This window comes from Drosophila miranda, chromosome 2 (genome assembly GCF_003369915.1).
Source record: "Drosophila miranda strain MSH22 chromosome 2, D.miranda_PacBio2.1, whole genome shotgun sequence".
Lineage (NCBI taxonomy): Eukaryota > Metazoa > Arthropoda > Insecta > Diptera > Drosophilidae > Drosophila > Drosophila miranda.
Window position 1 is genome coordinate 18,637,692 of NC_046675.1, and position 12,800 is coordinate 18,650,491.

Here is a 12,800-nt window from a genome sequence, read left to right on the forward strand (position 1 = left end):
TATAATCTTCGATCTCTCCTGGCGTAATGTCAATTTGACTGCAATTTGTGTAAATCATATTTATACAAAAGATAAGAGTTCAGGAAACACAGTTACATAATAATTTATTTAATCTTATGACATATTTGAAAACAAGACTATTAATTCTAGATTTATTTTATTTAAGCGCTGTATTTATTAAGTTACCAAAGCGAAAAGAGAAACGAGACTGTAAGGAAACTCAGTGAAAGCAAGGAAAATTAAAAAAAGGAACTAAAGGAAAGCAAACAACATAAGGTCGCCGAATCAGCAAGCTTCTTGTGGCATTCTTGACTAACGGTGTGCCGAAATTGTCCTGATTTCCTCCTGTGCAGTATGCAGTTGGATTTAAATTCTGTACGTGTAAGAGCATGATGTCTATGAATAAATTCGATGCTGAGAGGTTGTTCTCGATGCGTCAACATCCCGCGGTGGGAGGCCGAGGTCCTCTGCGGTGTACTTACCGAAAGACAAGTGGTCGAAGAAGAAATGAAGAAAAATAATAAAAACATAATTGGGTAATGCGGATAAGTACAATATTTCGGCGGGGTTAACATACTTTTGAATTGTGTGTATATTTTGCACTTTTGCAACTTGTTGTATTTTATTCACAATAATTAACTTTTTAAAAAAGAGAATTGCTAATTCTATATTAAAATTCACTAAACAAACTATAATCGAACATAATCATAAACATAACCGACTTTAGACTACAACTTATCGAGGGTTTTGAAATAATAATACAAGAACATGAATATAAAGCAGTTTGTGAAATCATCTTCATCAAGTATGTATAGGAATAATTATACATATCTAATGAGAGGCGTACATAGGTAAAGGTATAGGTATCGGTATAGGTTTAGGTTTAGGTTAAGCATACGAATATAATGCTCGGGGCAAAACATTAACAAAAATCGATAATTACACAACACAACTAAACTTAGACTTAATATCAGGATCAAGCGGAGTCGATACACATGAAAATATATGTGTGCATATGTACGTGTATTATAGTACTATATTTAGTTATATAAGTAGCTGTTACTGTATGCTAATTTACTTCCTCCTCAACTGCGCCCCCTCCATCTCCATATCAAATCTGTGGGTCCTGGCCTCCGCTGTCACACTTGCTTACTTCAGTAAATTGTATTCTTCTTTTCTCTTAAGTTTCCTTTTTGTTTCTTTAGCTTTACGAGTAGTTTTCTTTGCTTTAAAGTTACGTTGGATCGAAAGCGACTTCAACTATATAGTAAACATGCACACATCGAAATCTTACGAGGTTACCATTTGCTAAAATCGAATCCGAATTTCATTATACACATTTAATATTCTTGTGTATGCTTTTCATATAGTAGTTCTCAATGTCTTAGTTTATGTACAGGAACTTAGAAGGTATCAAGGGACACGACACAACGAACATTATACGACAAAATTGATCCTAAATTGTGGCCATAATCTATCTGGGTATGGGCAAGTGTCTGACTGAGAGTGTGAATGCGAGTGTGTCCGTGTAGTGGGGTGAAGGGATTGATGGGTGAGGCGACTGACAATTGTTAAACAATTTTTGCTTGTTTCAAGAACATTTTCTGGGTCTAAGATGTGCTCAACCTAATTCAGCTGCAATCTAGCTGCACTTACAAAGATAAATATGGTAAAATCTACTACTCGAACGCTTGTTATTCGTAATTTATAGGGGTAATATTCACTGATGTTTAAGTATATTCATATTTATAGATCTGAAAATTCATAATGCTCGCTTAGGTTAATGAGAGCCTTGATAGAAATACATACATACGTTCATACATATATATATTTCCATACAAATTGCAAATTTTAAGTGTATCTTTTTCTGCATCTCCATCTATGTATACCGCCTGCTGCACCTCGCTACCTGCTCGTATCTATATTCAACTACTGAACTAAGCTGCCGTTATCGTCTATCTGCAAATGGGTATCTGTTCTGAATGGTTGTGTCGTTCTTGACAGTTGTGTCTGCTCAATAATGGATCTCTAAGAACTGACTTATTAATTATATGCATTTCATTTAAGGTATTATCTTTTCATTTCCTTGGGGCCGCCCTGCTTTGGTAAACAGCGACGCCAGCTCATTCCAGGGCTACCTTCTCCACACCCAGACCCAGATCGCTTCCCGTCCCTTCCCATCCCTTGCCGTCCTGGCTAGAAAGAGCTCAGGTGTTTTGTAGATTTTACCGAATTTCCTCAAAGTTGGCCGAGTCTAACATGTCGGCTAACATGGAAAGTCCAAGGCCAGCTCGTTCTTGATTAGATGGGCGTTCGGTTCGAGAGCCGGGTTCGGATTGGGATTCATTTGAGGGTTCGGACTCGGGTTGGCTAACTGCTAGTAGGTGGGGAAGCCCATGGTGCCGGCGCTGCTGTTGTCCAAAGGTCACTGGTGCATCTTGGTGGCGTGGTGGCCCATGCTCAGACCCAGGTTCAGGTGATGGTTGTTGTGGTGCTGCTGAGCCGTCTGCGAGTGGTTGTGATTGCTGCTGGAGTTGTTGTTGTTGTTCTGCTGATTAGCCTGCCGCTGCGAGTTCTTCTTGTTCTTCATGCGTCGATTCTGGAACCATATCTTGACCTGTAAACAAAGAGCAAGAGAGTCCAATGAATGAGCACTTGAACCTCCAACCATCTCTGCATGGGCACTCACCTGACGCTCGGTCAACTGCAAGTTTCTGGCCAGCTCCCAGCGCTTTTGCTTAGACACGTACGCGTTGAACAGGAACTCCTTCTCCAGCTCCAACGTCTGGAATTTCGAGTAGGGCTTTCGCTTTTTCCGCACCGACACCGCGCCGGTCCACTCGTGCAAGGTCGGCGTGCAAGGACCCACAGCTCCCACCGATACCCCTCCGGAGGCTCCTATTGAATAAACAGAGAAATTTCATTCAATATTTTTTCCATTGACTAGGTGCGGGTGGTCCAACAATTGCTGTTGTCGTTGTTGCCATATCCCCATATCAGATCGTTAAATTTATAGAGCAATTAGGAAAATTGTTTAGCAATTAGCGTAATACAAAATTATTCAATTCAGCGTTTATGGGCTCTTTATTGGTGCGGTACGGAAAGCGAGTTCGTCGAACTGAATTGGCAAGAGGCCCATTCACATCCGAATTGTTGAATGCATTCGTTCCTGCTCATTGAGAACTGTACTCAAATGAAGCAGACCAGATGTGATATTCAAATACTTGATCTAGATCAAATAATAATAATAACCATTAAAAAGGGTATTTAAACTTTAGATGCGGATCACTAATGTGGTCATTTAAGCCGAATTGTCTGCTTTGTACGGAATATGATTACTTTTGTATGTTATGAAACATTTTCTTACGAAGCGCAAATATTTGTTAAACATAATTTTATATTCAAATTCCATAATTTATTTGTTCGATAACAAATACAAGATTTTCAAGATTTATTTCTGTAGAAAGAAGATAGTAGCGTCTCTTTAGGTGGCCTGGAATCATTCCAAACACATATTTATACAGATTTGATTGGCGGTGGGGTATACGATCATCAAGCACAAACATTGTAGATAGTCAATGCTTGGTGCATGGCCTCGAGCATACCTCCTAGGTTCTTCCGACTTTCACACCCACTTTGAGGCGTAACGCAAACCAAACAGTCGGCATTAATTTATGAGGTATTTTGCAGTGCGCTAATTGAACGGCAAACTTGCAGTTTCGCAATTTGCCATTCCGACAGCGACAGCCACACCGACAACAACAAGAACGTGGCATGGAAAATCTCTGTGCATTTGGATATGCCAGGGTACGTACCTGTGCTCGAGTACGCCTCGCCCGGGTATCCGCGCAGTCCCCCTGGGGACGAGTAGGTGGGCGTTTCGTAGCTGGACTGCGAGGTTCCCTCCACCGATTGTCGCGCCGCAGCCGCCGCGCTCACCGTCACATGGCGGTCGTCGCTGGCGCTCATGTAGGCCGCTGCTGCGGCGGAGGTCGGCTGATCACGGTAGTTGGCCCAGTATGGCTGCAGGGGGGCAAGCGGCATGGGAGGATGGGAGGAAAAGCGACGATAAGAAGCTGGCAATGAGTTGTTTACGAGACGGAGACCTCGAGCACTCACCTGAAACTGGGTATCTGGGTAGTAGGGGAACATGGGCTTGCGGTCGCGCTGTTCCATATAGTATTGCGAGGCAGAGGCGTGGTACTGGTTGAAGCCGTCGTCGTTGTAGGGCCAGGGGGCCGCGTGCCGCTTAACAGCCACCGAGGCATCCGTCTCGAAGCCAGGACCGGGCCGGATGGCGGGTATATGAAGTGGCGCTAATTGGATGGACATATTGATGTCTGAAAACAGAGCAAGTGCATATTATTACATTGGATTCAATTCTAATATTCCCAAGTGGGACAATTTTCATATTACAAATTAGGATTCTTCGATTAGATCTAGATCTATATTTCTAAATCAACAACTAAATGGGAATTTGATAAATGTCAATTACAACCAACCATTAGTTCTATTATAGTTTCTCTATCAAAACATTTCTAAATGGCAGTATTTCTTAATAATTGGTATTGGTTCCAATTCCCAAAAGTTTGCTATTGAGAGCTCTAGAATGATTGTTGGCAGAATAGCATGTGAGAATTCGGTATCGGTCTTTCATGCCATCCATCTCGAATAAATTCATGCAAGATTGAATTCAATCGCAGTCTGTTCAATGACAGTCCATATCAAAGGTCAATGGTGGCCCTCTTATCAACTATGGGACGGGGATACATATAATGACTTCATCAGAAACCGACAATTCTTTAAACCCCGATCAGATGCCACTTATAATGGAGTATCTAAATTTGGCTTATAATTTAGTACTATCCACTCGGGACAATAGATATGTGGACGGCTCCAATTCTGGACGAAAATTTTAAAGGATATGTTCTGGCTCAGCTCACCTTCCTTCTGGGAACTAACACTGGAGGGAGAAACGCTCGCCGTGCTCGGCGCCACAATTTGGGCCTGCCCAGATGTGACCACAGCATTCTGCTGCTGCTGCTGTTGGAGACCTGACGAGGCGCCACTGGGTACGCTGTTCGGTGTCTGCTGCTGCTGCTGCTGGGGCATTTGCTGATGGTGGGGAGATGTGAGATGCTGTTGGGGCTGTTGCTGTTGATGCTGTTGGGCGGAGCTTCCAGTGGGTGTCTGGGCAGGGCTGAGAGTGACAGCCACCGGTGTTGTTGCCAACTGTTGTTGCTGCTGCTGTTGTTGTTGTTGCTGCTGTTGGTGCTGTTGTTGTTGTTGTTGTTGAGGAGCGGGAAGATGCTGGAGAGCCGTCTGCTGCTGCACGGCGGCGATTGGCACAGGTGGGGGATCCTCGTACATGACGGCATGCGTGGGCGTGGAATGTGTAGTGGGCGTAGTCTGCTGTTGCTGTTGCTGTTGCTGTTGCAGAACAGATGATGGAGTGGACAACGCAACCGACGCGGAGGAGACAACCGAGTGCTGCTGCAGGTGGGAATGCGCGCTCTGGTGGAGACTGGCGGTGTGGAGAGGCTGGGGCTGAGGCAGGTGGTGGTGCGCGTGATGATGCAGTTGATGCAGATGCTGCGAGGACTGCTGTAGCTGCTCCTGCTCTTGCAGGTGCTGCTGTTGTTGCTGCTGCTGTTGCTGCTGTTGTTGATGCTGCTGTTGCTGATGGTGGTGCTGCATGGCAGGATGCGGATGCGGATGCGGATGCGGGTGGGCGTGTGGGTGAGGGTGTGTGTGATGCCCCCACCACGCCCCGGCAGCGGCGTGCGACCCGACTGCCGAGACATCGTGGGGGTCGTAGAGAGCGCACGCCAGCGGGATGGTTGGGGTTTGGGGGAGGGGTGGAATATTTATGGTTATCTTGAACGCGTTTCAGTCAAGCGGTTGCAACGAAAAGCACGGCCGGCACACACACAGAACGTGTGTGGATGGGGCTGAAGCTGGTGGTGTGGGAGTCGGGTTCTGTGGTACGATCGACTCGACCCACCGACCCAATCTTTATCTCTTTTTTCCACGTTGCACTGTTGATATATTTCTAGTCGATGTATTTTACACTATCAATTCGATTAGATTCGCTCTGCTTCGATTCGATTTTAATTTTCAATCAAACCGTTTTCCAATAGTTTTAGCGTACCGCACACGCAACTAACAAACACACACAGACGAGACCCCCGACTCATGCACGCACTCGACACGCACACACACGCGCGTCCTCAGTAAAGAGCGGGTCGAAGAGAGTCGACGTCAGAGTAACGTATTTCGTTGGGTTGGGCAGGGGGCGGAAGTTGATTCGATCGAAAGCCAAAGAGACACGGATGATGTGAAAGCGCACAGGGTGTTCGTGGTGCTCAAAAAGTGGAGCAGTATTTTCAAATTGGGTTTTCCGACTTGTTTCAGGTTTATTTCAGGTGATTTTGCTTAAGTTTTTTCCGATTTTCTCGGACACTTCTCACTTATCGTCCGGCTGTTGTCTTTCAATTTAATAAATAATAAAACCTTGTAATAGCGGACGCTTTCGGCTCTTGGTGCTCTGCTAGTTCATGCCGGCACAAATCGCGAACTCATTTGCAGTGCGTACTGTAGGCGGTTGGCAGTTGGCAGTTGGCTGTTGGTTGTTTGGGCTAGCTTTTTATGCTGCCGGTCATAAAATCCGATTTTACGACCAAAACAAACAATTAAACACAACGCTTGCAACAGCTAACCAAAATGTTGCTATTTTTTATTCCCATCGCTGGTGTTGTGTTTCGATGTCTGCTGTTCAGGTTGGACATTTGTGACTGCGATCTGCGATTTTCGATTACCGAGGTGCGATTTCCAAAACGCTCAACTTATTTTCGAGCCGCGCGAGAACAGCACTCAGAACTGAATGGAACCGAATACGAATACGAAACACCCAAGTCCAGGTCCTCGGTGGCTGTTCTGCTGTCGCTGTTGCCGTTTCGTTTCTGTTTCTATCGCTCTTTGTTGCTGCTGTTGTTGTTGCTTGGACGCCCGCACGCCTTCCAACCGTACACAGCGAAGCACAAATTTACAATGCGACGACGTCTGCGGCAGCAGCAAAACAGAACCAGAAACAGCAGCAGCGACGCGGCAGCGGCAACGGTGGAGACTCGTCTTGTCTCACTTCGACTCGACTCTCTCTCTCTCTCGTCGACGGGTGACGCGCCGTAAGAGTCAGAAAAGTCAAGATGTGAACATGAACACCGTCGGCCGTCCGTGCCGTTCCGTGCAAGAGAGTCCGCGCAGGCGCAGGCGCTCACGCTGGCGCTGGTGGTGGTGGTTCTTTCTGCGCTCTCTTCTGGCGCATTATGCTCACGTACAGTGTACAGTGTGTACAGTGTGTATGTGGATCCAACGCTGCCGCTGTGTGGGTGCACGCTGAAGAGAGCACTGAATCTGGGACCCCAGCAGCAATGCTCTGACACAGACGAGAACAAGTCTGTTGGAGCTGCGGCTACGTATGTACATACGTCTGAAGATTGTCCGTCCACTAGCAGCGGACAGTGTTCAGCGTTCAGTGTCCACTACTCAGAGCTCAGCAGGTGCCTGGCGGGCAGACGCATGCCAGCACACACACATGCACGCACACTGCCCAAAGCCACACGTACAGTGTACGTGTGCACGCCCTTGCTCTTTGCTGCCTGCCACTCGCTCTACACCATCTCCGACTCCACGCTCAGGAGCGTTCTCTCTTGCGCCCAGTCTGCTTGGGGGCTGATTTGAATATATCGCGAGCCGCAGCGCCATCTATGGCCCAGATTTGTCCGGAGGGGTCGGGCCACATACATTGTAGTTGTACTGTAGTTGTTGTTGGCTCGCGATGTTGTTTTTTTTTTATCGATTGCGACTTGCGGCCGCCCCAAGAGCAGAAGCAGCAGTAGTAGGGAGGGAGTCGTCTACTATTTCAATGGGAAGGAACAGGAAGGGGTGGGGTTCGTAAAGTTTTCCTTCGCGCTAATTAATGTTAATGAGCAAAGCAAACAAATTCGTGCGCGGGCTCACTCGGAAAATTATGACAGCAGCCAAATTGAGATCACAATTACAAACAACCCCGACGACGCTGTATCTACGGGTCTCCGTCCAAACTTAACGCAGCAGCGGACAATTATGGGAATTTTATGGCCATTGCCATTGGAAAAAGAAGGTACAAGCATGGGACAATGGCAGGGAAATGTTAACAAATCATAAAAAGGATGCAAGTGCCCAGAGCCGGTTTGAGGACAACACGCAGCCAAACTCGCAGCCTACTTCGGCAACAATTACTCGAGACTAATGTTACGGAATCTAGTGCACACACTATCTTTGAAATCAATTTTCAAACGGAACTCAATAGAGGCACATATGTATGTATGTCTCAAGATGCATCCAATTCTCCTCCTTGAATTATGTATAAGTCGATGTGGCGGAGCCGGATAATATTTTGAGAAATTCGTATTCGACCTGGGTGAAAATCGGGATTCGAAACATAGAAGAAACTGGTTCCACAATATGTAGGGACGGATACGTCGAATTGGGGAAAAATCATTAAATGTAAGAAACTAAAATTTGAATCGTTGTTGATTGTAATAATAAGTCATCCTCACATAGAATTTGTTTCAGACCGAATTCCGAGTCTAATCGATCTAATCGTTTCCAACATACATATATACGAGCTTTATGCAAGGAAACAGTGCGGCTACTTTGAGTATAACATTACTATTTGGGGAAATGGTAGTATAGTAGTAAAGTCTCACCTGTGGGATGGGAATTGCCGCTGGAGGGGGAGATACTCGTCGCTGTGGGCGCAACGAGATGGTTATGGCCGGACGCCACCGCTGTGAGTTGTGCTGTTTCTGCGTTTCGTGAGTGCAGCGGAGACTGTGCTTCGGGCGTGGTTTGTATTCTTCTGCACGCAGCTGTGTGGCTGATAGTTACAACTGAAATGGAAAACAGACCATATAAAAATATCATATAATCAGACTTATATCAAAAGTATGGTGTCCAAAAACTTATTAATTAACATGCAATATGTACGGAACTCTTATTCCTAAAATGCATCAGTGATTCCCTTAAGTCCTTGGCTTCCTGTAATAACAAGCTCCATCGTTTCCATGCGAAAACAGGATAAGAGAGGAATTTGTTGTATAAGGGAAGATGTCTGTTGTGGTAGCTCATGATTGTCCTGCAAGGAAAGGGACGATGGAGAGGAAGTGCCAGCTCGAGCTGTCGTCATCTTTCGCCTTTATGGCCGGCGCAAACGGCTTGTTTGCATTTGACACCGCTCAGGTAATGATGCAAGGCAACTCAACAGCCAACCAGGAAACAGAAACGTTCACGGTGCAGTCAGCGGAGAGCCGGATGAAGGATGAAGGATGCCGCGCGCACTTACTGCGATTCCCCGCAGTGCCAGCGCACGGAAGTGAGCGCCGGGACTTGGCCGGGGTTGAGGCAAGCAGACAAGGCAATAACGACAGACAGCCGTCAAACACGTCGTAAAATCTGTTTCCTCGTTTCGCATTTGCATTGTGCAACATGCTGTTGTTGCTGCCCCGAAGGCGGTATCAGGGTCAAAGTCAATTCCTACACACGACCATTTGTATTTTCATGCCCAACTACATTTCGGATAGCTCCATGTGTGGCTCAAGAGTTTCCCGCTTGCTTTGATCGCCACTCGCTTGGGCTGAAAATTCCTCATACTTTTGTATACCTTTGGGAGCAGAGATCTGCAGAATAGGAGCTGAGATCCTAATTCTTAGATTCTTGAAAATCGTACGTGTACTTGGGGTCAGCATAAAGTGTCCAACCGGTATCAGAAACTTTCTGAACTGATTGAAGATCATGTGTCATTAAAATTGCTTTCGTGTCGTTTATTTTTCTGGGATCAGCTAATCCTCCAGCTCACTCACACCGTTGTGGGAAGATACTCGTAAGTTTATTGGGTGTCACAATTATCGTGAGTAATTTGTGTTTTTGTCACCAAGACAAAGTCTTTCATTCTTCGTTTTTTTTCCTCTGTCTCTGGAGGAAAAACGCAGAGCCATAAAAAGAATTTCTTCAATTTTTAACGATTCCCAAATTTGAATAAGTTAATTAACAAAATTAATATTCAAATAGGTTTATGGGCGCGATGGCGGCTTATGGCTTCATCATGTGAAATCGTCCCAGTCCCAGGCCAGGTCTAGCCGAGCCGAAATTTAAATTCAGACAACAATAAACCTACCACAAAATATAATCATTCCAAACAAATTCACATGCAATATGTCCAAAGAGGAGAAAGAAATATGGTGAGAGAGAAGTTCATTGGCTCTGCCCGGTGGCCACGCCACTGCCACCATAAAAAAGAAAAGAAAAAAAACAACAAACAAACAGCCAGACAGAAATTTCGGGTTCCCGGATTTTCGGGTCTCAGATGCTGCGGAGAATTAAATGAGATAAAATGAATTTCATGTTATCCAATTAGACACAGCCAAGCTCGTTGACGCACCTCTCCCTCTCCCTATCCCTTTCCCAATCCCTCTCCCTCTCTCTATAGGCGTACCGTCGTGCGATCTTTAATGATCTTTCTCCCAGCTAATTATGATACGTCTCTCCATCGCGCGGAGCCTTTAATTGCCTTGAATTTCTTCATTCTCGCAACCCTTTGGCCTGGACCGTTTTCCGTGTAAAGAGTGGCGGTCGCGGAGGTAACCAAAGACGGATCAGAGATAGGAGACTCCGCTCCGATTCAGAAAGTCTAAGCTCCACCAGTCTAAGAACCAGAACTGTCGATGAACAGTTTTCTGCGTTTTCGAAGTTTTCCAGGGGAGGCCAGCAAACAAGTTCTCTCATTCCTGTTTTCGACAGATCATTAAAACGTGTTCTGTGCCGGTGACTGGCCTTTGCTTTTGGATTTCTACGAAAAGAGCAAGCCAGAAATTGGGCAACAGCCGCCATAATAATCCGACTGAAAGATACAAAATGCACACAGACACACTCGACGAGCCATATTTAGAACAAAGAACGAGCATGGTAGCGATAGCGAGCAGAAAGGAGGCAGCAAATGAAATACATACTCGTATCGTGCTGACAGCTTCCATGCGAGACATTTTGTGGAGAGATGTCAGATGCAGATGCAGATGCAGCGCCCTACCACCACCGCCATCCGTGAGATACCCGAGCAGTCGTGTCGCCTGAACATGGCCACCGCCCCTAGGTCCTCGACGAGAGTGATCGTCTCTCGTTCCCCATCTCCCTTTACGACATTTCTCCCTCTGCTTGCTCAACATTTGTTGCGTTTCCATTTTTGGCAACATCCTCTGGCCCGCTTCCATTGTGCCACAATTTATGATTGGAAATGGCTTTGTTTAATTATGTACACAAAATGACAGATCCCTTTGTCCGCAGGACTAGTAATTCACATATCATCTAACGCTACTTCTTGCCAATGGGAATTTGTCGAACGAGATTAGAGCGAGATACGAAGCGTAAATTACGGATGGAAAGGTTGTCCGTGATGTGAAAGATCGAAAGAGCTCTCAATGCTTCAGTCTGGCCTACACTTCTGTGTGAATTTTGCTTTGAATACTCAACTATTCAATCCCAATTGAATGCATCGTAGATGAATGTAGACTCCCCATCTATGAACTACTTAAGGCAGCTTCTGGTTTATTGTTCTGGACTATAAAAACTCACTCAAACCTGATCTCGCTGACCATGTGCGGTAGAACACTTTTGGGACTAAAGGTGGCCAACCCTCTTAAGATGATTGGATGGCCCCTTTTATAAGGGGTCAAGGTCGAGGTGTGCCGCCGAACTTTAAGCAGGTTAAGTACAGCTGAAAGAGGATACCTATCAGCACTATTCTCATCCCCTTGAGCATAGTAAGGTGTAGCCCAATGGTTTGTATGCAAAATGCAAAGAAGTCGGATGGAAGCCAATATTAGCAGAGATACACTAAAAAGCACACTCGTACAATACAGTGGCCCGTTGTTTATCGTTCATCGTTTATCGTGCCTCCCATTCATACAAGTTTAAGTACCTGAGAAAGTGCCGTGTCTGTTGTTGGATGTTGTACTTAAGCCATATTTTAGTACAATAAATCTAACTAGTTAACTGCCTTTTATTGCCAGCAAAGCGTTTTACGACAAACAGACGGCCGAACTGACGGGCGGACAGACACAACTCTTTGAGTGAGTTGTATGTGACGAGTGAAATTGTATGTAGATTGCATTATATATTGTAATAAAAGTAAAATAAACACCCTGAAATTAAAGCAACACTTTTGGCCACTTTATGGGGAGTCGGCAGCAATCCGAAGTGGTGCAGAATGGAAAGGAATGGCAGTGGAGCAGTGGAGCGCAGTGCCATGCAGGTCTGGCGGAGTGGTGCTTTTATGTTCGGAATTAACTCCACGGAAACTAGGAGGCGCCGTGTCAAGTCTGTTTCAGTTGCTGGGCTCTGCTTTTGTAAATGGAGCCAGCCAGCTGTCAGCTTATTGGGTCACAAATTCGAGCATTACTTTCACCTTCCATTGCAGAACAGCAACCATATTCATCCATCGTTCCCCATATCAGCCAACGACCTTCGGGACATCATAAACTTAATTATACTTCTACACGTGGAAGGGACTAACACTGGCCTCTGTGGCAGTAGGGGGACAAAAGCGGCCGTAAAAGTAGATAAATTTGCAGTCAAATCAGTTAGTCACCGCTGCTAAGAGTCCTCACTTGTCTGAACATCGCTGTTTTGTTCAAAAACGAAGACGAATTAAGTGGCGGGTCCGCCTGAACTTGAAAGCGGCTCTTTTATGGCATTTCTTTTCCCTC

General features: G+C 45.6%; 1 protein-coding gene across 1 annotated transcript; it reads right to left on the bottom strand.

Moving 5' to 3' along the window:
• Positions 1-574: 574 nt before the first annotated feature.
• LOC108156543 (homeobox protein abdominal-B) lies at positions 575-5,789 on the bottom strand. Its single transcript, XM_017288059.2, has 5 exons — positions 4,944-5,789; positions 4,120-4,340; positions 3,816-4,023; positions 2,690-2,898; positions 575-2,617 (listed from the first exon to the last, which is right to left on the bottom strand). The coding sequence occupies exons 1-5, from the start codon at positions 5,695-5,697 to the stop codon at positions 2,426-2,428; spliced, it is 1,584 nt and encodes a 527-aa protein (XP_017143548.1). The 5' UTR covers positions 5,698-5,789; the 3' UTR covers positions 575-2,425.
• Positions 5,790-12,800: the final 7,011 nt, after the last annotated feature.

What these genes read in the sequence shown, in the direction of transcription:
- LOC108156543 (XM_017288059.2), bottom strand. Translation starts at nt 5,697, where the DNA reads ATGCAGCACCACCATCAGCAACAGCAGCATCAACAACAGCAGCAACAG. An exon ending in ACCCAGATACCCAGTTTCAG is followed by an intron (nt 4,024 to 4,119) that starts GTGAGTGCTCGA and finishes GCCCCCCTGCAG; the next exon opens with CCATACTGGGCCAACTACCG. An exon ending in TGCAGTTGACCGAGCGTCAG is followed by an intron (nt 2,618 to 2,689) that starts GTGAGTGCCCAT and finishes CTTTGTTTACAG; the next exon opens with GTCAAGATATGGTTCCAGAA.